This window comes from Ammospiza caudacuta, chromosome 7 (genome assembly GCF_027887145.1).
Source record: "Ammospiza caudacuta isolate bAmmCau1 chromosome 7, bAmmCau1.pri, whole genome shotgun sequence".
Taxonomy (NCBI): domain Eukaryota; kingdom Metazoa; phylum Chordata; class Aves; order Passeriformes; family Passerellidae; genus Ammospiza; species Ammospiza caudacuta.
In genome coordinates, this window is record NC_080599.1 from 18,642,264 (window position 1) to 18,665,601 (window position 23,338).

Sequence of the window (23,338 nt, forward strand, 5' to 3'; positions counted from 1 at the left end):
CAAAACTGTTGAAATCAGCAGTTCCTCCAAGGTGAGGAAAACAGAGAAGTGCCGTGGTCCTCACTGACCAGGTACAGACACACAAAAAGCACCTCAGAATGTTCAAAAGCACTTTGCCTTCTGTGAGAGGAGCAGGGGTGAGCACTGCAGAGCCTCCAGCACATCTGCCTGGCAGAATTCCCTGGCTGGAGGGAGGTGAGGCATTTGGGATCTGGGCAGCTGCTGCCCCTGGAAGCTTTCTCTGAGAAAAGTGCGTGGATCCTCTGTGGAACCAAAATCACGGCAGACCGAGACTCTGAGTGGAGTCACGGGGAGGGTCTGATCCCCCAGTCTTTGTCAGACAAAGTGCCAGGATTTCCCTTACTGCTGGGGCCGTTTAACAAACTCTGCCTGTTCAGCTCTCCTAACCCCTGTGCGGGCATCGCTGCCAGTGCCCCTGTGCACCCAGCCCTGTGCCAGGCACCCCGCCCCACCAGCAGCTGGGGCTGGGTTCCCACATCTGGGGGAGACACTGGGGACAAAGAGGGGCAGGGCATGGTCAGAAACCAGGCAGGACTGCAGGAAACCTTGCAGAGCTCTCCACTTCCAGTGTCTTCTCTGGGTGGGGAGCTGGGGCTCAGGTGGTGTGTGCTAGGGCTGCATGAAGATGAAGCAATGCTCAAACACATTTCTAACTCCTCATAAATAAAGGATTTATAGCCTAACGACAGGATCATGAAGATAATGGGGAGCTAATTGAGGGACTTTGGCGTGGGGACACAGTGGGGCACCTGTCCCTGTCCCCTTTCTGCTCTGCTCTGTGCATTCCCTGCTGGCACAGGCAGCTCAGGGAAGTTTGTCCCTCACCTTCCTGACAGCAAAATCCACTCTGTCCATCCAGATTCAGTCACTCCCAGCCTCTATCATGCAGAGGACCCACTGGTGTCTGCTCTCAGCCCTTTTATCTCCCCAGCAGAGCTGCCATGAGATGCTTTCTCCCACGAGCAGCTGAGTCCATGCGCACCATGAGAGCAGAGAGAAGAGCAATCAGCAGGTTCCCCAGGGCTGCAGCAGGGGAGCAAAGCCTTCCCTCTCCCTGGCTGGATTCTCCCACTGAGCCTCAGCTGCCAGCTGGAGCTGCTGGCTCCCAAAAGCTGTGCCAGGGAGGCCGTGGAGCCCGTCCCTGTGCTGGGGCTCGGAGGCTTTGCTCACGCCAAGGGAAACAAAGTGGAGGATGAGCCACTTCAGGGTCAGGGGTGATAAGTAATGCTCAGCTCCGAGGGGAGCTGCAAGTGGCAGCTCCTGGTGAAACACCAGAATTCCTCCTGAGTTTGCACACTGGCGGCCTGGCCTCGCCCTCAGCAGGTGAGGAGCTGCAGGGAGGGCGGTGGGCCAGGAGCAATCCCATGGAATGGCCATGGTGGCTGTGAGCCACAGCCGCCTGCCCACGAGCAGCTGCTGGAGCAGAGAGGGAGGCTCTGGCAGCTGTGCAGGATGGAGGGGGACTTGCCAAGGGGTTACACTGGAATACCTGGAAAAATCATAATGGGGTTAGGGCACTGGCTGTCCAGCCCCACGCCTGGGAGGGACTCCAGATTTGGAGAATTACAAGGGGAAAACAGTGAGGTTTATTCATTGCCCCTCTCTCCCCCAGCCCCGGTACAATCCTGCCTTCACGGGCCAGGCTGCCGTGTCAGCACTGCACACAAAGGGCTCTCAGTCCTCGGAGCCCGAGCCAGGGCAGAAGGATTTTTAACGCTTTAAATGATAGCCGAGGACTGGGAGGGATCTTGGGGCTGAATCCAGCTGCTGTCCTCCTGAGACCTCTTCCGTGGGAACGCAGGTCTCCTCTCGGAGCAGCTGCGGGGATGAGCCGTGGGGCAGTGAGCTGGTCCGTCTGTCCAGAAGCTCCCCTGCTCACTGGGGCATGGGATTTCCCATCCCGCTGGGCACAGCCCGGATCTGCTGCCTGCCCCCCAGATCTGGGCGAAGGGCAGCGCAGCGCGGCAGCTGCAGAGCCCCTGTCCTCTCCTGTTCCTGCCACCGCTGCCACCACCCGGCTGCGGGACACCGTGTCCTGCTGCCCTCGCTCTCCACTGCCCCGCCCTTGCTGCCATGCGCTCCCATCCCCACTGCCTCCCACCTTCCTTCCGTGACCCCCACGGTGCAGCTCTTCAGTCCCCATTGCCCTCATCGCCCCCAGCCCCGGGACCAGCCTCGCTTCCCCATTCCCCCATTCCCGGATCCATCCCCGGTCCATTCCCCGCTCCATTCCCGCTCTATCCCAGCTCCATCCCGCTCCATCCCCGCCCAATCCCCGCTTCATCCCGCTCCATCCCCGGTTCATCCCTGCTCCATTCCCACTCCATCCCGCTCCATGCCCGGTCCATCCCTCCATTCTCGCTCCATTCCCAGGTCCATCCCCGCTCCGTCCCGCTCCATCCCCGCTCCATCCCGCTCAATTCCCCCTCCATCCCGCTCCATCCCCGCTCCATCCTGCTCCATCCCTGCTCCATCCCCGGGTCCATCCCGCTCCATCCCGCTGCATCCTGCCCCATCCCCGTTCCATCCCTGCTCCATCCCCGCTCCATCCCAGCTCCAGCCCAGCTCCATCCCCTCTCCATCCCCGCTCCATCCCGCTCCATCTCTCTCTATCCCTTCTCCATCCCGCTCCATGCCCGTTCCCGCCCCTCTTTCCCGCTGTCGGGCGCCCCCTGCCGGCGGTCCGGGCGGGCGGGGCGTGGCGCGGCGGAGGAAGCGGGGGAGGCGCGCGCGACCGTGTCCCTCCGCGCGGGGCGGGCGCCCAGATCCCTCCGCCGAGCCGGTGGCGGCGGGAGCGGCCGTGGCCATGGCCCGCGGAGCGGGGCCCGCGCTCGCCGCGCTCCTCGCCCTGGTGCTGGCCGTGCTCCGCCGCGCCGAGCCCGCCGCCGGTGAGTGCTCGGGGGGCGCGGGTGGGCGGTGGGGGGAGGCTGCGGCGGGGCGCCGAGCGAGGGGCGGCGCGGGGCGCACCGGCCGCTCTCCGCCGTTCGCCTCCCCCGCGCTGCCGCCGGGGACGGGCACCCGCGGCCGGGTGACACCGCGCGGGGGGCCCGGCGCCGCCGCCGCTTTGTGCAGCGGCCCCCGGAGGGGCGGCGGCGGCGGCGGCTGAGCCCCGTGGGAACGGCGCTGCCGGAGCCCCCGGAGCCGCCCCGCGCTGCCCGGCCGGGATGCGCCGGGCCCGGGGAGCGAGCTGCGGAACGGGCAGCGAACGGGAGGAGAGGGCGTGCGGGGCTCGGCGCTCCGCATACCTGCGCCGCGGAGCTTTGTGTGCGGGGACATTCCTGCACACGCTCGGGGAATCTCTGCCGCGCCTCCTCCTCCTCCTCCTCCTCCCGCTGCTGCTGCGATAAAGCCATGTGTGCACATCTGAGGGAAGTGCCGCTTTTGGGCACTGTTCCCCTGCACGCTGGCGTTATGTGCGAGGCTTGTTCATAGCCACAAGCGAGGGGGTCTGGTGGAGATTGATCTCATGGCATTTGCGCAGCTCCCGCTCCCTCAGTGAATCCTGCGCGGTCCTGCACCGCGTTAAAGCTATCGAGGAGCAGCAGTCATTGATTGTTGCGTGCCTTCTCATTCCTTCTTTTTGCTCTTGAGTGGTTAGGCTGCTCTTTGTATGACTTGAGAAGAGTGCAGCGATGGGAGAAAGTATTAGTGGAAGTCGTTTAGGCGTGAGCGAGCAAGACATTGGTATTTTCAGTACTTTTGTTGTTCAGTATGGTTTTGGAGTGGAAATTGTTGGATGCGGCGTTATAACCACTTCTTGCTGGTTTGGATGCAGAATAGTTGGGTCAGTCAATCGATCTGGTTTGACTTCGAAATGGCCAGATTAAAAATGGTCAGTATTTGTCTCCTGGGAGAAATGTTGGGTTTTTTTCCAGTAATCCCCTCTGAAAGCCGATTTAGTTTTGCTAATATGTTGCAAGAAGGTGCTTGGAGTTTTTTAAAAAAGCTGTTTCACAAATGTGTTTTGGCTAGGCTTGTTCAAAAGGAGAATTAAAGGGCCTTTCAGGGGTAGGTGTCTCAGAAATATGCTTTTGTGGTAGCATGGACTTGTGGTGCCTAGTAGCACCGTCATTTCTGGAAATGGCTTACCCAGTCCACTAAGATGGCAAACCACTAATTTTGCAAAGACTAAATGTCGTGTCCACTTAGTGAAACTGTACTTTCATAGGAACACTTTGGCAGCTTATTGCTGGCCCTTTCCCTGAGGGGCCGAGAGAAGCAGCTGTGGCATCATCTGTTGTCACTTGCCTGGGTACTCTCGCCTGAGGTCCTCCCATGCTGCGGAGATTTTTTGCCTTTGTGGGCGAAATCTCTTCCTGGTGCTGAACAAAGGCTGGTCGGCAGAGGTGACAAATCCAGGCTGAAAGTGACTCCTGTCGTTGTGAGATGCTGACCTGCATCTGCTCGGTATCGCTCCCTGGGAGTGGGAGCTGCGCCTTGAATTAATGGGAAAGGGAGAGATGAAGTCACCGAAAGGGTATTTTCGGGTGCACATTCAACTGGCTTGATGCTCTTGTGCAAGAGAGGGCAGGTACCTGATGTCAGCCCTCTTGGTCAATAAAGAGGAGGCTCCTGGATGCGCGGAGCTCTTTGCTTTGCGCTGCTCAGCCCTGTCTCATCATGCAAGCACCCGGCTGCAGCAACTCGCTTTTCCAGTTTGGTTTTGCAAAGGGCTGCACTTGGAGGTGCAGTAAGCTGGGGTGGGGCAGCGACACCTGCGCTTTTGGTGAGGATCCTCACCCGATAATTGCTGTGAACCATTCCCGTCTCTTCTGGCCCGGCTGTCAAGCCCACCCTAATTACCCGCTGTCGTTAATTACCGCTGGTGCTATGTCTCACCAGGCTGCCTGCCAGTCGTGTTTCGGACAGGTTACAATCCACCTTCACTCGGTGCTGTGCTGGCGTGGACTGCAGTCTGAGGTCTTTGGTATTCACCCAGTGAAATTTGGAGGACTTCAGATAACGCTGACAGTCCTTGATATGGATTTGCTTATGGGAGAGCAAGTTCGACTTGATTTTTTTGAAGGTGTTGCCATCTATCAAATTTGTTCTTATCAAAGATGCTGATTTAGACTTTCAAAAGGGAGCGTTATGAAAATCTGGCTCGCTCGCATCACTTCCTGCAGGGCATCACTTAGTCAGATTATAAATACGTGAAGATCCTCCTCCAGGGATGGAGCTCCTGTTCTCAGGACTTGAATCCTTGGGAAAGGAGGACTCACGCCTCTGGTGGCATTTGGCATTTGAATGTCTTTCAGTGGATGGGTTGGGTTTTTGTCAGCTTCCACAGCTACTTCCCTCCCTAATTTTTTTTTTTTTTTTAATTATTTGCTGCTGTTGCAATAAGTGGGTGATTCCCTTCGGCAGATGCTGTTCGGGTTCTCCCATTTCCCAAACTGGTGTCTGTGCCACGGAGAGTATGGGTGGCTGCCTTTGAGCCCAGGACCAGGAGCAGATGGAAAAGCAGCAGCAGGACTCTGGCGGCCTGTTTCTGCTGGGAATCTGTTTAACTCAGCATCAAACCCAAGCAGTCATTGTAACTGCCCAGGTAGTACGGTAACTGTGCAGCATCTCCAGCTGCAACATCGTTTCCTTTGAGTTTGTACTCTTGGCCAGTGGCTCTTCAGTGGAGCATGGGTACAGTGATGATTGTCACCCCTCCTTTGGGACACCTTAGGGAAACAGCATCCACCTTATGGGAGAAAGAGCTTTCCTAAGCACGTGTTAGAAAGTAATTTTGTGGATTTTTTTATGCCCTCAGTTTCTCTGAATTCGTTTTGGAATCGTCTCTCCAGCAGAAGTGGAGGGCTTGTCTAGAAGAAGTAGTGCTTGTATCATTCTGAGCAGGGTCATCTGAGATCTGCAGAAATAATCGTCTGTTCTGTTTAGAAAATAGTCTGTTCCTAGGGCACATGTCCTTTTTTTAGACTGCCATGGGGATGAAAAAAGAGCTTTGTATCTCAGAATGGCACGGGCGCCTGCTGTTTGTTCCATGCAGCAAGCAAGCCCTGCTCCCGCTCTGCCGAGGCACCGGGACAGCATTGCTGCACTGCCCAGTGTTCATTTAAGGATAAAATTTAACATTGCTGCGCTGCTCAGCCTTCACTTTAATGATAAAATTTAACATTTCTGCATGGGCACCATGCTCAGTGTTCACTTTAATGATAGACTTTAACATTTCTGCATGGGCACACATGCTCAGTGTTCATTTTAATGATAGAATTTAACATTTCTGCACGGGGACCATGCTCAGTGTTTACTTTAATCATAAAATTTAACATTTCTGCACAGGCACACATGCTCAGCCCTTACTGTAAGAATAAAGATTTCACATTTCTGCACGGGCACACATGCTCAGCGTTCACTTTGCTATTAAAGTTTTAACATTTGTGCATGGGCACGCATGCTCAGTGTTCACTTTATTAATAAAGATTTCACATTTCTGCACAGGCACAGATGCTCAGCTTTCTTTTTAGTAAAGTTTTAACATTTGTGCATGGCCACACATGCTCAGCGTTCACTTTAATAATAAAGATTTCACATTTCTACACGGGGACCATGCTCAGCCTTCACTTTAATGATAAAATTTAACATTTCTGTATGGGCACATATGCCCAGTGTTCACTTTAATAATAAAATTTAACATTTCTGCACTGCTTAGCCTTCACTTTAGTAATAAAGATTTCACATTTCTGCATGGGCACCATGCTCAGTGTTCACTTTAATAATAAAATTTAACATTTCTGCATGGGCACACATGCCCAGTGTTCACTTTAGTGATAAAATTTAACATTTCTGCACGGGGACCATGCCCAGTGTTCACTTTAATGATAAAGATTTAACATTTCTGTATGGGCACACATGCTCAGTGTTCACTTTAATAATAAAATTTAACATTTCTGCACTGCTCAGCCTTCACTTTAATAAGAAAGATTTCACATTTCTGCATGGACACCATGCTCAGTGTTCAATTTAATGATAAAGTTTTAACATTTCTGCATGGGCACACATGTTCAGCCTTCACTTCAATGATAAAATTTAACATTTCTGCATGGACACCATGCTCAGTGTTTACTTTATTATTAAAGATTTCACATTTCTGCACAGGCACAGATGCTCAGCCTTCTTTTTAGTAAAGTTTTAACATTTGTGCATGGCCACACATGCTCAGCATTCACTTTAATGATAAAATTTAACATTTGTGCATGGGCACACATGCCCAGTGTTCACTTTAATAATAAAATTTAACATTTCTGCACGGGCACACATGCTCAGCGTTCACTTTAATAAAGATTTAGTCCTGCAGAATGACGGAACACTTGGGAGAAGAGGCGAGCATGGCTCCTGCCTGCCAGATTGCCATGGAAACACCAATACCTCTTCAGCTCTTTAATTGCCTTCCCTACATTTTTTTTGTTGAAAACTTTTTTTTTTTTTTTTTTTTTTTTTTCCCTCCTAACTAAGTGCTTTATGTTGCACTTCTGGATTTTAGGCATTTTGGCTTTGTTTGGAAAACTGCAAATGGGGAAAGGCAGAGGACAGTAGGGGAGATGGAGAGCACAGTGACTGACAGTCTTTCAAACTGTGCTGCAAGTTCATCCTAAATTCAGTTTCTATTACAATGGGAGTTTTTATCTATAGCTTTTCAGCAGCAGTGTCACATGAACTGTAGCTGCATCTGATATACGTATCCGTGTTCCTGCAGCTTCCTGGGCCTGAGACCCCAAGAATGAAATAATTCAACCATACCTGTGAATCTACAGAATGGTTCCCAGCTCTGTTCTTAGGAGGGTTAGTTAGTAGTTTTTGCTGGTGTTTGGAATAGAGATTTGAGGCAGATGATGGCAGGGCACGAGGTTCTTCATGTCCAAGAGCTTTGTGTAGTCAGATTGGCTGTTGGCATCCTCCAATTAAAAAAAAAACAACCAAAGCAAAACTGATTAATTTCTTCATATTTACAGGCTTGGTCTTCTGAAATCCACTTAAATATTTTTCTTTTCAAAATTTTTTGCACTTGTCTAGAGTGTTAGTGAAGGAAACCAGTTTAGATATTAAAGTTTTCTCTCCCAAAAGGTGTTGGTTGAGTGCCTTCACACTTCTCTGAGCTCTGCTTTGCTTCTCAGTTGATGAGTCTTGCATTATCCAATTGATTTCAGGCTTTTGTGTGTAAAAACAGTGGAGATGTCTTAATCTGATTAAAGCAATTCACTTTGCAGACTGTTTCCATGCCCTGTAGACAAGCTTTGTCTTTAACTACTACCCTCAGTGTGTGAAGTGCTAACTGGTCAGCTTGTTTAAATTCCCCAAATGTTAATGGTTTCTAAATCTGAGCGGGGCATGAGGCTTTGCTGCTTTTTCACAGTGAAGATTTTTACCAGTTTGCTTCCTTCCCCCCCTGCATGTGCCTGCCATAGGAAAAAAAGAAAAAGAAAAAGCTATTTTCCTATTTTCAGCTAGCTGGTATTTACTAGTGGTTCCTTCCCTGCTATACAATCTCACTGGAGCTGTAATCTCTTGAGGTTAGTGAGCAGCGCAATTAGTCCTTTGTGGTTTTCCTCCAAAATTTGGTTATCTTTGGATATTCTCCCCATATGCACGGTGCTTCTTACTCCTTACCAGCCCTCCCAGCAGTTGTGTGCCGTGCTGCTGTGGAATTTTGTCCCTTTCTGCGCAGGGAGGACCTTCCTGCAGAATGTACCTCACGTTTCAGCATTAACCGCGCTCTTCACGCTCTGTTTTTCCCGGAGGGAACCAGCAGCTGTCTTTCCCTCCCCTGGAATTTGAGACCCCCTTGATTTGTTGTGTAACTGGTGCTGCTGGCCGTGCTCCTCTGAGCTGATCCACCTCTGTGGAGCAGCCCTGAGCTGGGATTTTCCATGCCCCGTCTTGTGCTGCTGTTGTTTGAGGGCTCCAAATCCTTTTTCCTCCTCTCCCTTCGCGCACAATGGGTAGCACAGTTGAACTGACAGCCTGATTCTCGTGAATCTCAATCGAGACAGAAAATTCACTGCCTGCATAGAGGTTGTAGGAACCTACTTTGTCCTTCACTTTCTGTCTAGTCTTAAATGTGTTTTTAGCTTGACTTTTTTTCCTACGTTCAAGTAGGTTGTTTTCCATCCACTCCCACAAGAAAGCTTTTGAACCTATGGGCAAGGTTTAACCATGTGGGGCAAAGGTCTGGGCTCTGATTCTGAGTTTCTATGAACATAATGAAACATTTATGGGCAGAAGGAGGAGAGAGGCACATGCAGTGTCCTCCCTGGAGAAAGCTGTACCAGCAGCTCAGCTGTGTGCTCTGCCAGGACATCACTCTCCCCTTACTTAAAATAAAACCTTTGGCCAGAGCCTGCACCTCCTGAAATGCAGGATAATCAGCCACAGAACTACAGGAAATCAGCTTTATAATGTCTTTCTCACAGCATTAATTGTTTTGGTATTTTTCAAATCTATTTCTGTTTGACTTTCTCTGAACTTGTGGGCAAGGAGTTTATTGGCATTACTTTCCTTTGGGTAGTTAGAACAAAGCCCTTTCAGACTTGCTCTGGTTATGGCTCGAGTTCCCTATAGCAAAGTTCTCTCAAAAGCTGAACTCTGACACAGCTTCTGATCTTAATCCTGCACTATTTCTTTTAAATTTATAGCCCAGAAAATATTTGAATTTATAGTCGGCAGATGACGTGTGGAAACCAAATCACAACATCCAGAAAATCTTGGCGTCGTAAAGAACACTGAGGCAGAAACAAAACTTTTCTTTCCCCCCTAGATTTTAACTGTCTCTTTAGCCAAAAAGAAAAATTAAATCTAGTCATAATTGTGCCCCAGTTGTGGCTTCAGATTTGGATGTCGAAAATTCCAGCGTTCCCTATAGTGTGTGTTGTGCTCATTTTACAGCGGTGGTTATCTGGTTTTGGAAAATGGTCTTGGTGGGATGTGAAATGCCAGGTTAGGGTTTGCATCTCAGTGCAGGCAAGGGTTGGTATGGACTCCAGGCTGGGTCTGTTCCTCTTGGCTGCACTCAGGAGCCCTTTCCTGAGAATCCTTCAGCCTTGGTTGCAGTCACTGCTGGAAATCGGGTGCTCCTTTCTGGCAGGGCCTGCCCTCTCCAGGAGAAACCAGTCTTTTGAAAACCAGGGGGTGTCTTCCCAATATCCCTGTGATGTGCCTAAAATTCACGAGGCCAACCTACCTTCTGGCAGGCCAGAAAACCACCAACAAGTCAGCGTTTCTGTTTGTGTTAAACGCAGAAGAAAACTGTCAAAAGCAGCTGTCAGAGCCTTGACAATGTGCTGATGCTGTCTATAGATGGCTTCTAGAAAAGTGGCTTTATCTTTTCTAGGCAAGGCTGCCTTCTCTCATGCTGTACACACCAGAGTATTCCCAGCTCACACAGTGCTTGCAGCAAAACAAGCTTTTTGTGCTGGCTGAGGTAGGAGGTAGTTTCTGGCACTTTCCACTCTTGATCTCAACATGGTAGAGTAGCAGAGAAGTAGCTTTTGAAGTGATTTGTGTTGAAATGCCTTGGTTTTGCATGTGTTGTGAAATTTTTATGAAAGATATAGTGAAATACAGGAAGACAGTGCTTTGTGCACAGAAATGCTAATTTTACTGTGAGAACTGTAGTCTTCTATTTCCCTTGTGATTTCTTTTTTTTTCCAAGAGAAGTCACATGACTCTTTACTTATTTTAATATAGAATATGGCTACATTTACATTCATTTCAGCTGTAGTTGCATTTCAAAGCATGTCTATTCAGTCTAAAGCTGAAAAAGTACAAAGTATTTTTGTGTTTGTTTTCTTAGCTTCTTTCACTTCTGAATTACTATAGAGAAAATATATCCCATTGTCTCAGTGGAGGAACTCTAAAGGCTGGTAGTAGTTTTATGACCTGCTAAGCAGCAGTTCAAGGTGGGAATAATTTGTCAAAAACCCCAGGAAAATTAATCATTACTTTGCTAAAGCCTCTCTGCTGTGTCTGTATTTGCCTCTAGCAAACCAAGTTGGAATCCTTGGTTGGGATCCTCCTTGCTGTGACCCCTCCAGGCTCTTGTTCCCCTCTGTGTGCCTGTGCTGGGAGGTGTTTTTGGCCAAGTGCTGGTTAAGCTTTTACCATGTGGGTTACAAAATCAACTGGCCGCTCAGTTCTCACTGGGGACGCGGGTACTCGACGAGATTACAAAATTGTGTTTGAAAGCGCGAGCACAAAAGAAATAATCCTCTGAGTGTTTGCTTCGCTGGCTCGATTGGTGCGAGAAGAATGGAAATTCAAGGTGCTGGGGTGGGAATCCCAAGGCTGGTTCCCCTCCTGGCTCTCTGCAGTGTGGCACAGCTCGCTTTAACCCACCCTGGAGAGCCCTGGGTGGGTGGTGGGAGTCCCTGAATCCCAGCGCTCTCCCTTGGCCACAGAGCATTTTCTCTTGGACACGGTGCAACCCAGCCCTGCTAACTAGAGCTAATCTTTGCTGTGAGCACAAGCTGCTGCCGTGGTAGACAGCAGCAGATGAGGTTTGGAGTCAGAGCCGCGTGGAGGTTGCGGTTAAATGGGACAGAAATGGTCAGACAGGTGCAAGTGAGCCCTGCCTGCTGTGGGGAATGCCGTGCACAATCCCTGGCAGTGTTTCTGTCGCTTGGTAACCCTGACCTGGGGGTTATCTCGGAGGGGCTCAGAGTGGAATTTTGTTCATTTCCTGAGAGCTCTGCAGAAGCAGCGCCATCCAAGTGCCCCTTTTTCAGAAATCGAGTTAACAGCAGCAAGCATGCTTGTGTTGTGGGGAACACTGATACTCCTCCCGGGGATCTGGGTTGAATTTAACTGTATTCTCTGTAGGGATTGCAAGTGAAACGTTCCTATAGTGCCTCGTAGTGCGTGTGACCTGTTTATGTGCTCAGGGTTATTGAGAAATAACACTTCAAGCCCTGGACTGCAGAAGCAGAGTCTGTTCCAAGCTGTCCAGTTGCTGGACTGAATTTGCTCTGGTTGCAGGGAGAGCTTAGTGGGACTGCCGTGTTAACTCTTCCCAGCCCCATTCCTTGGTCACCAGCACATCAACCTCAGGGGTGGTTTGCGCCAGTTCTCCCTGATGCCCCTTGCTGAGTTTGTATTGAAAATTTAGTACCACTTGAGGAGAGGAAAACCATCTTTATTTAAAAAAAAAGAAGGGGAGGCAGTCAACCCTCCAACAGCTGGCTGACAAGTGGGCAGTTTGAGTGGTTGGATGTTATTGATGTCTTTAGGTGCCTTTAATTAAGGTTGGCTAAATGCTTTCCCAAATGCAATAAGGCTGTGGAAAGGGGGTCTCTAAAGGCAGGGAAGGGTGTGAGGTTGGGGCCAGGAGACAGAACTGGAGGCTGGGAAGAGCTTGTGATTTTTCTTCTGTGGATAAGCTCAGGACAGGACCCAGCTGATGTGGTTCTGAGAGCTTTATCTGGTAGTTTGGTGCTATTCAAATGGCAGGCTGTGGTGTGGGTGGAACAGCTCAATTTTTGCGGTTCCAAAAGAGTTCCCATCCTTCTGGTCACGTTGGAGTGCTGCTTCAGGTCCCTGTGAAGGGAAGAGCACTTGCCAGAGCTGGAGGTTCCATCAGGACAGACCTCACTAGAGCTTCCTGTAGACTTGGGTACAAACTGGCTGGCCCTGAGCTGTGTCATGCTTAATGCCTTTTTAAAAACACAGCAGCAAAAACGTCAAGTGTGAGTTACAGAGCATCTCCTTAGGAATACCAAACTCTCTGCTGAAAGTTGTCAACTGCTCTGGTGGTTTCCATTTATTTGCCAACACGATCCTGCCTGAAGGCAGAGGGCCACAGCAGTACCTGTTGCAGCAAATTCTGGGTTGCTGGTGACAATCAGCAGGTCAGCTCATGAGGGACAGATGCCCCTGTTTCAGTGCCAGGTACCCCTTGAGACAGTAAAAAAGAAGAAAAGGATTTGAGACAAAGTATTCCAGAAGAGGGCTTAGGAGTAGCTGCTTTGTATTTCAGAGAATTTCAGTCCAGAATTTTGATCAGAAAGTGGTAACTGAGGACACTTAACCCAAAGTATGCAGGTGCCAACACGAGTGTCTTTGGAGCTTGCTGAAATTGCTTTGAAAACCCACCTTCAAGAAATTCTGGAAAGATTTGGTTGCCTGATGAGCAAATCTGTATTTGATTCTTCTTTCAGTCTGGCTCTTTTGATGCTGCCAGAGATGAAATTCAGCCATGTGATGGTGTCTTTGTTTTTGTTCCAGTCCTATAAAGTTTTCACTCCCCTGAGTACGCTAATGAAGCTTTGACCTGACATGTATTGTAGCTATGGGTTTGATGGTTGTTTTCTTTTCTTTCAGCTCTGCAGTGTATGGATGACTCCAAGCCATGTGTTAATGAGGGAAAGTGCATTCCATATCAAAATGGTACAGGATATTGCAAGTAAGTTGGTTTCATTTCTAATCAATTTAATTACCCATTTTCTTTCCTTCAGGACCTTAGCCAGAAAGGAAATGTGATTTTTTGAGATTTTCTTAAGGGGTTCTTTCAGCATAACAGTTTTAGCACAGTTGGTGTTTCTTTATAATGAATTAATCTTGTGTGCTAGCTTTTTGTAATTTAGGAGATCTGGGATTCTTGTTCAGTATTTGGGTTTGGATTTTGTCAGCTGGATTTCTTTGCACCAGGTTGGGAACTGAGGTCAAACCCATCGTAGAGGTAAACTCTGTACCTTGTTTCCAGACCCACAAGCTAAGTTGAAACTTGCTCTCCAACTTAATAGCTCACCTTACTTTATAGAGCTGCAGCCTCAATTTAAATATTTTTGAGGTTTTTCAGAACTATTCTCCACTCTGAAGTGTGCCAACTCCCTTCTACTGCTTGAGAGCAAGTAATACATGTGAGTTGCTAAAACACACTAACAACCACCCCCCAACCAAATATCCACATTTGTTTGCATCTTGTAAATTGATTTTGGTAAGTGCTGACACCCATCTTCACTTTGTTGCTGCATGGGAAGCTCATCAGCAGGAGCTTTGGCAGGGTGTGTGTTATCTGGAAAACATCACGTCTATTTAAATGCAGTTCACCTTTCAAGCTGCAGTACTGAGATTTTTTTTTTTAATAAAGTGCTATTTTGCCAAAAAAAAAAAAAAAAAAAAGAATCCTCTTTGTTTGGTTGGGTTAATTTACTACGTCTGCAGTAACCAGATTATTTTCTAGAGCTTGTTTACTTCATCAGTTCAAGTTGTGTCATTTTCTAGCATGCTAAGGCATTATCTTAGTGCCAGCATTCTTGAAATATTAGTGAATTTTCTCCTGTTGATTTGGCTTGGCTAACACAGAGCTGTGCTCCTCACACTTCTTTACACTTCCATCTCCCCTAACCGCAACCTTTAATTCTCCAATAATGTGGTGCATAGAGCTTGATGTACTGAAATTGCACCTGTGGCACACAAAGGGGAAATCATAATCTCATTGGAGGCTCTCCTCAGGTTTCAGATCAATACCTGATGTGCAGAAAGGCCACAGAAAAGCAAATATGTAACTTGTTATTCCCTGTAAGTTTCTTTTAAAATTTCTAACTGTTTCTGGTTCCTATTTCTTTCCTTTCCAGGCTTTTATATTGATGTCAGCTTAAAAGAGAGCAGGAACTTTTCCTGCTTTTCACTTCTATTTTGAGACTGAAACAAGAAATCGGTGTCTTCTGTAGGTCTTTCTGGTGTGTCCTTAAGCATGTTAGTCTGGAGCCAAAGTATGTAGGTCACAATAAAGGTAATAAGCAAGACTGCTATTGATGCTGGTGCTGCTTTTACCTTCCTCAGGACATTTTCTCCAGCTTGCATGTTCCTCTTAACCGTGTCTTAGCAATTGTTTTTTACAGCCTCTGTTGGTTCATCTGATTAACTCTGCACTGTTTGTGGTGCAGTCCAGATCTTGACGCATTTCCCTCATTACAATGGCAGCTTTGACCAGCGTTACATTTTTTTTTTAGCGCACATTTACAATAATAATCATGCCTTCCTTCTTGTTGTGCAAAGTGTTCTTGCTGGTTTTAAACCTACCCCTCCTTCAAGAAACAGCTCAGCTCCTTTGCAGGTGCTGTATTAACTGGAAAGGCTAACAAAGAGCTGTATACAGAGATTACTAAGTGCCTTTTAGTTCTGGCTCAAGAACACATTTTTGCAGAAAGGAAGGAACAAAGTAGCAAAACCCACCTCAATTGTGGAGTGTCTACCTTCAGCAAGCTGATTCTTAGCATCCTGTTTTGGTTTTGACTTTTTTTTTTTTCTTTCCTGCACTATGAGGAACTCTGAATAGGGGAACTTTCTCTCTGGTTTAGTAACCTAAATGACTTTCTGAATTTTTGATGGTTGTGGGTGTAGAAATGTTTTGCTCAGGAAAGTGAATTTATTACTAAAGCAAGTGGCTTGGCTTCTAAGTCTGCAGGATATCTCAATGATTAGCAGCATCTCCACCCCTTCCACTTTCTTGAAGTTATCTGCAGTACTTCCTTTGCTGGGCAATAAGTTATTATAGCTGGCTCTCTTCCTCTTTCTGTATCTCCTCTTGGCTGAGCTCTTTGTTGTAGTGTGTGGTCAGGCCATCCCGTCGGTCTTGCTGTCTCCTAGGTGAACTGCTGAGGGAGAACCTGCCTCAGCAATAACCAAATGTGATAAGATATGAGTAAGGACTGATAACAAAACACCTAGTCTGGGTATTTTGCCCAGCAGTGGATGGCAGCATGCTGCTGAAGCAGCTTCCTTTGAACATCCTGTAGCATCTCCTCCATTAAAAAGGAAAGCTGGTTTTCTGCTGAGAAACCTTCGTGGTGTGTGTCTGGCATCTGTTATGGGAACAGTGAGTGTGACCCCTGTAAGGAAGCTGGGGTTGAGCTTTATCAGATTGCTGCTGTGAGTGCCCTTTAAGCAGCTCTGTTCCCCTGGTGACGCTGCTGGCCCAGGCTGTCCTTCTGTGGCACTGCTCACAAAGTTCCTGCCCTCCTCTGACCTTGGTTTTATATTTAGAAAATTACACATTCCTGTGTTTGCATCTTCCAGAGACAGGATTTTTTTGGTGTGTGAGAGCTCTTTTCTGCACTCATTCAGTGACTTTCATGGTGAGGATGCAGGCCTTGGTCCACAGAATATGTCTGTATCTGCAGCAGCACTGGAGGGGACCCATCCTTCCAAGCTTTCTTGGTCCTGCTGTGACAAAAGGCAGGTTCAGTTTGGAATCTGGCTTTGCTCTGCACTGTGATGGGTGAGGTTTTTTCCCCTCAAAGCATCTCTAGGCAGCCTTTTACCCACTGCAGTGTCAAACACGAAGGAACCTTCTTGTATCCTCTCATATCCAAGGAGAAGCAGGGCAATAGTTCCTCATTGCTCCATGCTGATTGTGACCATCTCAGCAAAGCCATTTCTTGTCTCCCTGCTGCTGGATGACTGGGAAGCAGTGGTGGGAAGAGCCCACGGGCAGAGCTGTGATCTTGCAGCGTTTCTGCAGCTGCAGCAGGCTGGGGAGGAAGGTGTGGGCACAGGGAGCTGCTTCCAGGACAAGCAGGGCAGAGATTTTGGCATGGCTGTTTTCTGAGCACGAGGATCTGCTCCCTGCACGTGGGTGCAGGATGGGGCAGTGCCTCTGCTTGGAATGGGGCAGGGCCCAGGAGCACAGAGTCTCCTGACTGACTGATTTCCCCATGTTCCACGGCTGTGGCCTCTCCCAGCTTCCCACCCCTGTGGCAGGGAGCAGAAGCTGTGCCAGGGGAGAAGCAGAAGTGGGGAGGGAGTTGACATAGGGGTGCTGCAAGGTTTAGGGCCTTGCTGCTTCTTGTGCTTGGCAGGCTCTGAGGACTGAATTTCTGACCTTAGGACTGTTGCAATTTGTGTATCCAGAAGGGATAGCTGTACCTCTGTGAAACCAAGAGCTGCTTTAACACTGAGGGCTTCTGTTACTCCTGATGGTGTAACACACCTCAGAGCTCAGCTGATCAAATGGGGACGTGGAGTGCCAAAAGAACAGTCTCCTGCAGCACATCCTAAGCTGCCAGGGTTTGCACAGCTTTGTGTGCCCCTGTCCCTTCAGTTAGCAGCATTTCTCCCACTGTGGGCTGAAGTTTGTCCACCTTTTCCATAGCATGATACAGTTTATGTGTAGACTGGCAGCAGGAGGACCTCCAAAAAATGCCAAACTCAAAGCAGCAATGGCATGGCAGTAAGGGGCTTCTGTCTTAATTCTAGCTGACAGTAACTTCAACTTCCTTGCAAGGTTTTGGCCTACCTTTCCTTCAAGACGGACCTTCATAAATGAATTTTAATTTGGATTTAAGAGGACTTCTGGGGCTGAAGGCAAGATCCAAGACTGCAGAACTGCTTCTGAGGCTGCCTCTGATATCTGCTTGGGATCTGTCTCAAGAGACTAATCACTCCTAGGCTAGTGAATGGGGAATACCCATAGGAGACCTTGTAGCAGGATGAGGTCTGAGAGTTTTCCAGAAGAGGCTAAATGCAGAAGTTGAGAAGTTGTCCCTTTCTGAGAATGGTCTGCCCTTTTCTGTTTCCTTCTGTCTCCTTTCAGAAGTTAAAGGAGACCCTTGAGACTAGAGCAGAGGAAAAAGGGGAGAGTACAGCACAGCTAGCTAAGATTCTGGGAACAGAGTAGTGATTTTCAGTCACGGTTTTTTATTGTGAGTTACCTGTGCGCACCAAAAGCTCTTCAGAGCTCTGATGGGCGAAAAAAGCTGACTGTGTTCAGAGTGTGGCTGCTGCTGCTGCACTGTGGAGTGGCTCTGTGCAGAGGCACTTTGTGGGCTGGGAACAATGGCTGAGTGCTGCTGTAAGGGCAGGGCAGGGAGGCCGTCCCATCCCAGCGCTCGCACTCAGGGTATGACGCACAAACGGGCGCCTTGAGACATGGGAAGGAGCGTTTGTAAAGCGAACCAGAGAATCCTGTTCTGCCTCCTGAGGGGAGGTGTAGGTGTGGGAGTCAGAGCCCGGGAGCCACAGGGAAATCTGGTTAAGATCTGTAACAGAATAGCTGGGACCCTTCTCGCCTCAGCCATCAGAGGGAATTTTTCAGCCTCTTCGATGGAGCATCTTCCAATCAAAGAGGAGGAGAGTTGGGGTGGAGGGGGAGAGGCAGGGCTACGAGGAAATGCTTCCCTTTGCCTGTTAAATTAAAGCCATCTGCTTTCTTCTGTGCATCTCCAGATGATATCATGGGCCTGAGTAGAAAACTCCCATGAAAATCAAACATCTGGAAGTCTGGTTAGAATTGTCTATAAGGTGCATTTGAAGAGGCTGTCTCATGAATGTGCCCAGGCAGACACAGTACAGCAGATGAGGAAGTTTTTCCAACAGACCAGACATATTTTCCACAAGTCTATTGAAAGCAGGAGAGAGCTAAGTTTTGGAAGGTAACTTTGGTGTAGTTCTGTGGCAGAAGAACCAAAAGCACAGCTTTTGTGGGTCTTCTGCTCTGATTTGCAGCGTTAGGTTGTTAGAGTGAATGCAGCTCTCTGGGTTTGTGGATACTTCAGATTTGGATAAATACCTTTGTTTTGTTTCTATGTCTCTTGTTTAGCTCCATGAGAGCCTGAGCTAAGGCAAATGCAGGCTGGAGCTGAAAGGGAGGAGGGGGAAAAAAAAAAAGGCTGAGCTCTAAAGTATTTGTGCTGGAAAGTAGCCCAGAGAGAGTAAAGGAGAAGCTTTAATTAGAAGCAGCTGCATAGCTGATACAGCCCACAGGACATTTTCCCATTTCAACCTCTCTCTAGCTTTCAGAAATCATGATTTGAATTAAGTTGTATGTGAAATTTGTTCTTAAAAGATTAAATTCCTGTTGAAGTAGGCTGAGAGACCTCATGTGCTTCCAGAAAGTGCCAGAACAAACTTCATCTTCCTGTTTCTTTTTCTGAGTGTTAAATGGAAAACTGAGGAGAAACAGTGGCTTTTATTTGGAAAAGATTTGGTTTCCTGTTCTGATCATGTCATTTGGAGCTGACACAAGCTGCTACAATTTTAAGCTGCTCTGTAGACAAGTGGGGTTTTTTTCCTCTCTTAAGAGAACTTGAAAGAGTAGGTTGGGATGAGAGCAGAGCAGGGGTGGTGGGAAGCTGGAGCTGCTGTTGGGTTTAATCATATCCTATGAAAAAGTCTGGACTTAGACTGCATGTTTTCAGTGTTTGCCTCTGTTCTTAGAGAAATGATGTGGTGCCCAACATGAATCAGGAGCAAATATTTGCAGTTTTGTCTACACCAGCATTTAGAGCTAAATTACTAGTATTTGTGCCTAGAAATGTTTTTGACAGGAGACATGGTTGAAAGTCTGGACTGTAGGTTTTTTGTTCTCTAACATTCAAAAAGGATTGCACTGAATTGCCGGAGGGCAAAGTTGCATCACTCTGTGATCAGGCACTTCTCCAGGAGGAGAACAAAATGGTTGGTACAAGGGCCAGGGATACCTGACCTACCATCTTTCCATGGGCTGGCATGTTCCTCCGTCCAGATGAAAAGAGCTGAAGTTAAAAGAGGTTTTGCTGTTCCCTGTCGGGAGCACTCCCCCATGTTTTTCTGACTAGCCTCAGAAGATACCAGAGCAAGCCCGGTCTTGGAGCGCTCTTCAACTTTGTACCAGAACATTTGTGTACAAAATGCTGCTTGTTTGTGGGTGATGGTTGTCTCAGAGCACATATCTCAGCTTTCCTCTTCATTCATACCAGCAATGCTCTTAATCAGTGTTTAGGCTCCCTTCTCCCTCTTGTCTAGGAGGAACAGCCAAATGCACCTTCCAGTGTCCCTGAGTGTTAGGGATTGGAGAGAAGACATGTTCTGGGGGTTTATTTACTTGTGGACAAAACTTGAGAGGTTCCTCTAGACTTTCTGAATGAAAAATCACTTTAGCACTTAAATTCTAGGTGTGTTTTGGTTTATTTTGTACTTGCTGGTTTGTGTTTTGGTTTATTTTGTACTTGCTGGTGGAGTTGGAGGAGCTCTGATGAGATGGCCTAGGTGGGGTTTTGTGAAACTCTGCTTTGCTGCTCTTTCCTTCGTGGTAAAGAGAGCTACAAGTGCGTGTGCTGTGCTGTCTGAGGGGCTTGGTGCAGTGATAAAACTGAGAGAAATCCCTGTAACCACGAGTTGTGAGGCTCTGGGGCTGCAGTTCAGCTTGCCATGGGCTGCACAGGGATGTCCAGAGCCCTGGCCCAGCCGTGGGTGCCCAGGCAGGCTCTGAGCAGGGGCAGAGCTCCGTTAGCAGCCGTGGGAGCTGAGCTGAGCCCCAGTCCTGGCACAGCTCTCTCTGCTGCCTGCCAGGGCTTGGGGCATCCTGCAGAGCCCTGCTGGCGCTTGGCAAAGCAAGGAGAGATTTGGATGCTAAAGGAAGCCCATAGCTGCGTGGTTTAGGCCCAGAATAGCCCAGGACTGCCTCTCGTGTGGTGTGGCTCACGCTGACCCACAGCCTTGGGCTGCTGCACTGAGCAGGGCACAGGAGGCAGAGGCGGTTCTGCATTGCTGCTGTCTCAGGATTTGCTCTCTGTGACTTTATTAATCCTGCCGTGCCCTGCAAAATCTCTCCTTTCATGTCTACTCTTGGGCATGGAGTTGAAAGTACTAAGGTATGGTGAAAGGAGCCTAATTTGGGTGTAGGCAGTGGTAAATTACAATTGTGCACGTATGACTTTCCTGCTTTAGACAGATGGCTAAAGCTAGTTAATAAATTTTAACATGAGAAAAAACAGTTGTGGTCATCTAGTAATGGCCCCTTGCATAACTTGGATAATAACCTCTGTGAATAGCTTTGTTTGAACTAGCGTGCATACTCTCCCTGAAACAGCCAATCCTGGGCTTCTTTTAAACAAGCATGAGTGATGGAGAAATTCCACTACAACCTTAAATGCGTTCTTCCAGTTGTTTCTCTCCGCTGCTGAGAGACTGTGTACAAATCTGTCTGAAAATAAAGATACTGCCCTATTTCTAAAGTGAATTCTTCCAGCTTAAAGTTTTAAATGCTCAGTTCTGTTATCCCAGATCTTGTAGACTGGGAATTATTGTTAAATCTGTGTTTCATAGTGGACGCTTTGAGTTTTGATTAGCTGTCTTGTTCCCTTTTCCCTTTGCTAAATAGACTGAGCCACCCGAGCTTTTCAATGTGGCCAGAGCTTTCTATTAATCATTACTGTTGGCTTCTTTGAATTCATTTGAGCTCTTCCCTCTTAAAGAGCAAACACCAGAACTGATGTAGTGGCAGTGCCAAGCATTTGTCAGGTGTAGCACAATCTCATTTATTCCTTCTTGATATTTGCCATTTGCACATGTAAAGTATCCCTGGCCAAACTGTCATGCTAGGAATTCACATTTATCTCACTGTTAGGAATCCCCAGAGCAAGTATGTTGTTCCCAGCTCAGTTTTCTGGTTTGGGGAGGATGCCCTATGTGTTTTGTTTCTAGATGTGTAACTTTGGAGTGCTAAAGTGCATTTTGGGTGCTGACTGCCTTGTTAAGCATGTTTCTACTCTCTATCAACCACTTGTCTTCTCTGCTACCTACGTATTTGACCAGCTTTGATGTTTTCCATTGTTAATAATCAATAGATGTCTTGAATAGCGTAGGAACAAAGACAGATTCCTGTAGGATTCTGTTAAACACAACTTCATGTCCATTCTTTGTTTTTTCCACTAATTTTTAGAGCCTGTCTGGTTAGTTGAAGGGTTTTGTTGTGATGTTTTTTGGTTGTTTTCCTTTTTTTTTTTTTTGATGGTGGGGGTTGTTGTTGTTGATGTGATTTTGCTTTTTTCTTCCTCCAATCTACCATACACTTTTAAGTTTGTAAGGAAAAATAGCAGCCTCTTTACTGTTCCATTCCTGCTTGAGGACTAGAGACTTTGTGTGTTTCTAGCAGCTGGAATCTCCTCCCTTCAGATATGAGTAACTCACTGATTTAATAATTACCCCTTTCCTGATGTGGAACAAAGCATATCTAATGTTCATCTCTGATTTTTTTTTTTTTTACAGTGAAATACGTGTTCTCTTGGGTTACTCACAGTTGCAGCAGGCAGCTGTGCACTACAGAAAGAACTGCAAGGGGACAGTGCTGGGTGTTATTTTTATCCAGTATTTTTACCCTTGCAGCTTTCTGCTAGCTGAGAGAAGCCAGTGGACCGGGGTTGGGCACCGAGGTGGGCTTTGCAGGCTTGCTTGCCTGGATCCTCTGTCTCTGGAAGTGAAATGGTAAATCTGTAGCACAAAGGCCAGCTAAAAGATGGATTACAGCTGACAAGCGTAGTCAGACTGTATTGACATAAGTTTAGGTTAGAGAGAAGTAACTGCAATTATTCTGCACTTGGAGATCTTTGTATAAAGTACTGCCCTGGCTGCAGATAGTGTGTGTGTACTCGTTTTTCTGTGGGAGACAGAGGAACAATGACCTTGTCGTCAGGGTGCTGGCCAGGGGCGTGGGAGACCTGACTGCAGTGCTTGTGTTGCTATTTGAGTGCGGGCTGCAGGCAGTCCCAGATGCACTTATCAGCGTGAGGATAACAGAGTATTCCTGTCTCACGGGAGCCCTGTGCAGAAAGAGCCGCTGCAGAGCCCCAGGTCCCCAGACACTGCATTTCTGCATTGTTTATAACTATTCTGGGAAGATGGATAGTACCTGCTGTTAATGCCTTATTAAACTGCTTGGTGTTCTTGTAGAAAACTTGTTAGAACAGGAGTAGGTGCAAGGAATTGTTACTCAGCAGTTCTTTAACACTCAGGCTTTTACTGAAGCTTTGAAGGGAAGTGCAAAAAGGAGGTTCTGCATTTGATACAGCCCTGATTGAATGTGGTGTTTATTTTGCAATGAACGATTTCACCATTTGCATTAAGTTTGCTCTCATTTGAGACAGTCCCACAGGAAGTCCCTGTTACATCTGTGACGTCAGCCTTTAGGTTTATTATCAATTATTGCAAACTTCAGGACTTTTGGTGGTTGTGGGGCTTCATTCCTGGAATCTTCCCAGAGCAGCAGGGCTTCGGGACGGACTGCTGCACTAATTTCTCCTCTCTCGTGCAGGTGTCGAGAAGGATTCCTTGGAGACTACTGCCAATACAGAAACCCCTGTGAGAGCAACACCTGCAAGAACGGGGGAACCTGTGAAGCTGCGTCCCTGATAGGGAAACCAACCTGCAAGTGTGCTCCAGGATTCACGGGGGAGGAGTGTCAGTACTCAGAGTCCCACCTCTGCTACGTGTCCCAGCCCTGCCTGAACGGGGGCACGTGTCACCCCCACGGCCCGGACACGTACGAGTGCGTCTGTCTGCCGGGCTTCACAGGTGGGCTTCTGCCTCTGTGAGCCCCTCCTTGGGGAACAGCTTCGCC

General features: G+C 48.0%; 1 protein-coding gene across 1 annotated transcript in view; it reads left to right on the forward strand.

The window, feature by feature from the left end:
• Nucleotides 1-2,803: 2,803 nt before the first annotated feature.
• NOTCH2 (notch receptor 2) overlaps nt 2,804-23,338 on the forward strand; it is a 94,051-nt gene continuing 73,516 nt past the window's right edge. The window contains exons 1-3 of the mRNA XM_058808302.1: nt 2,804-2,909; nt 13,342-13,423; nt 23,033-23,292. Coding sequence (XP_058664285.1) covers nt 2,828-2,909; nt 13,342-13,423; nt 23,033-23,292 — 424 coding nt within the window. The 5' untranslated portion in view covers nt 2,804-2,827. The remainder of the gene's footprint in view (nt 2,910-13,341; nt 13,424-23,032; nt 23,293-23,338) is intronic.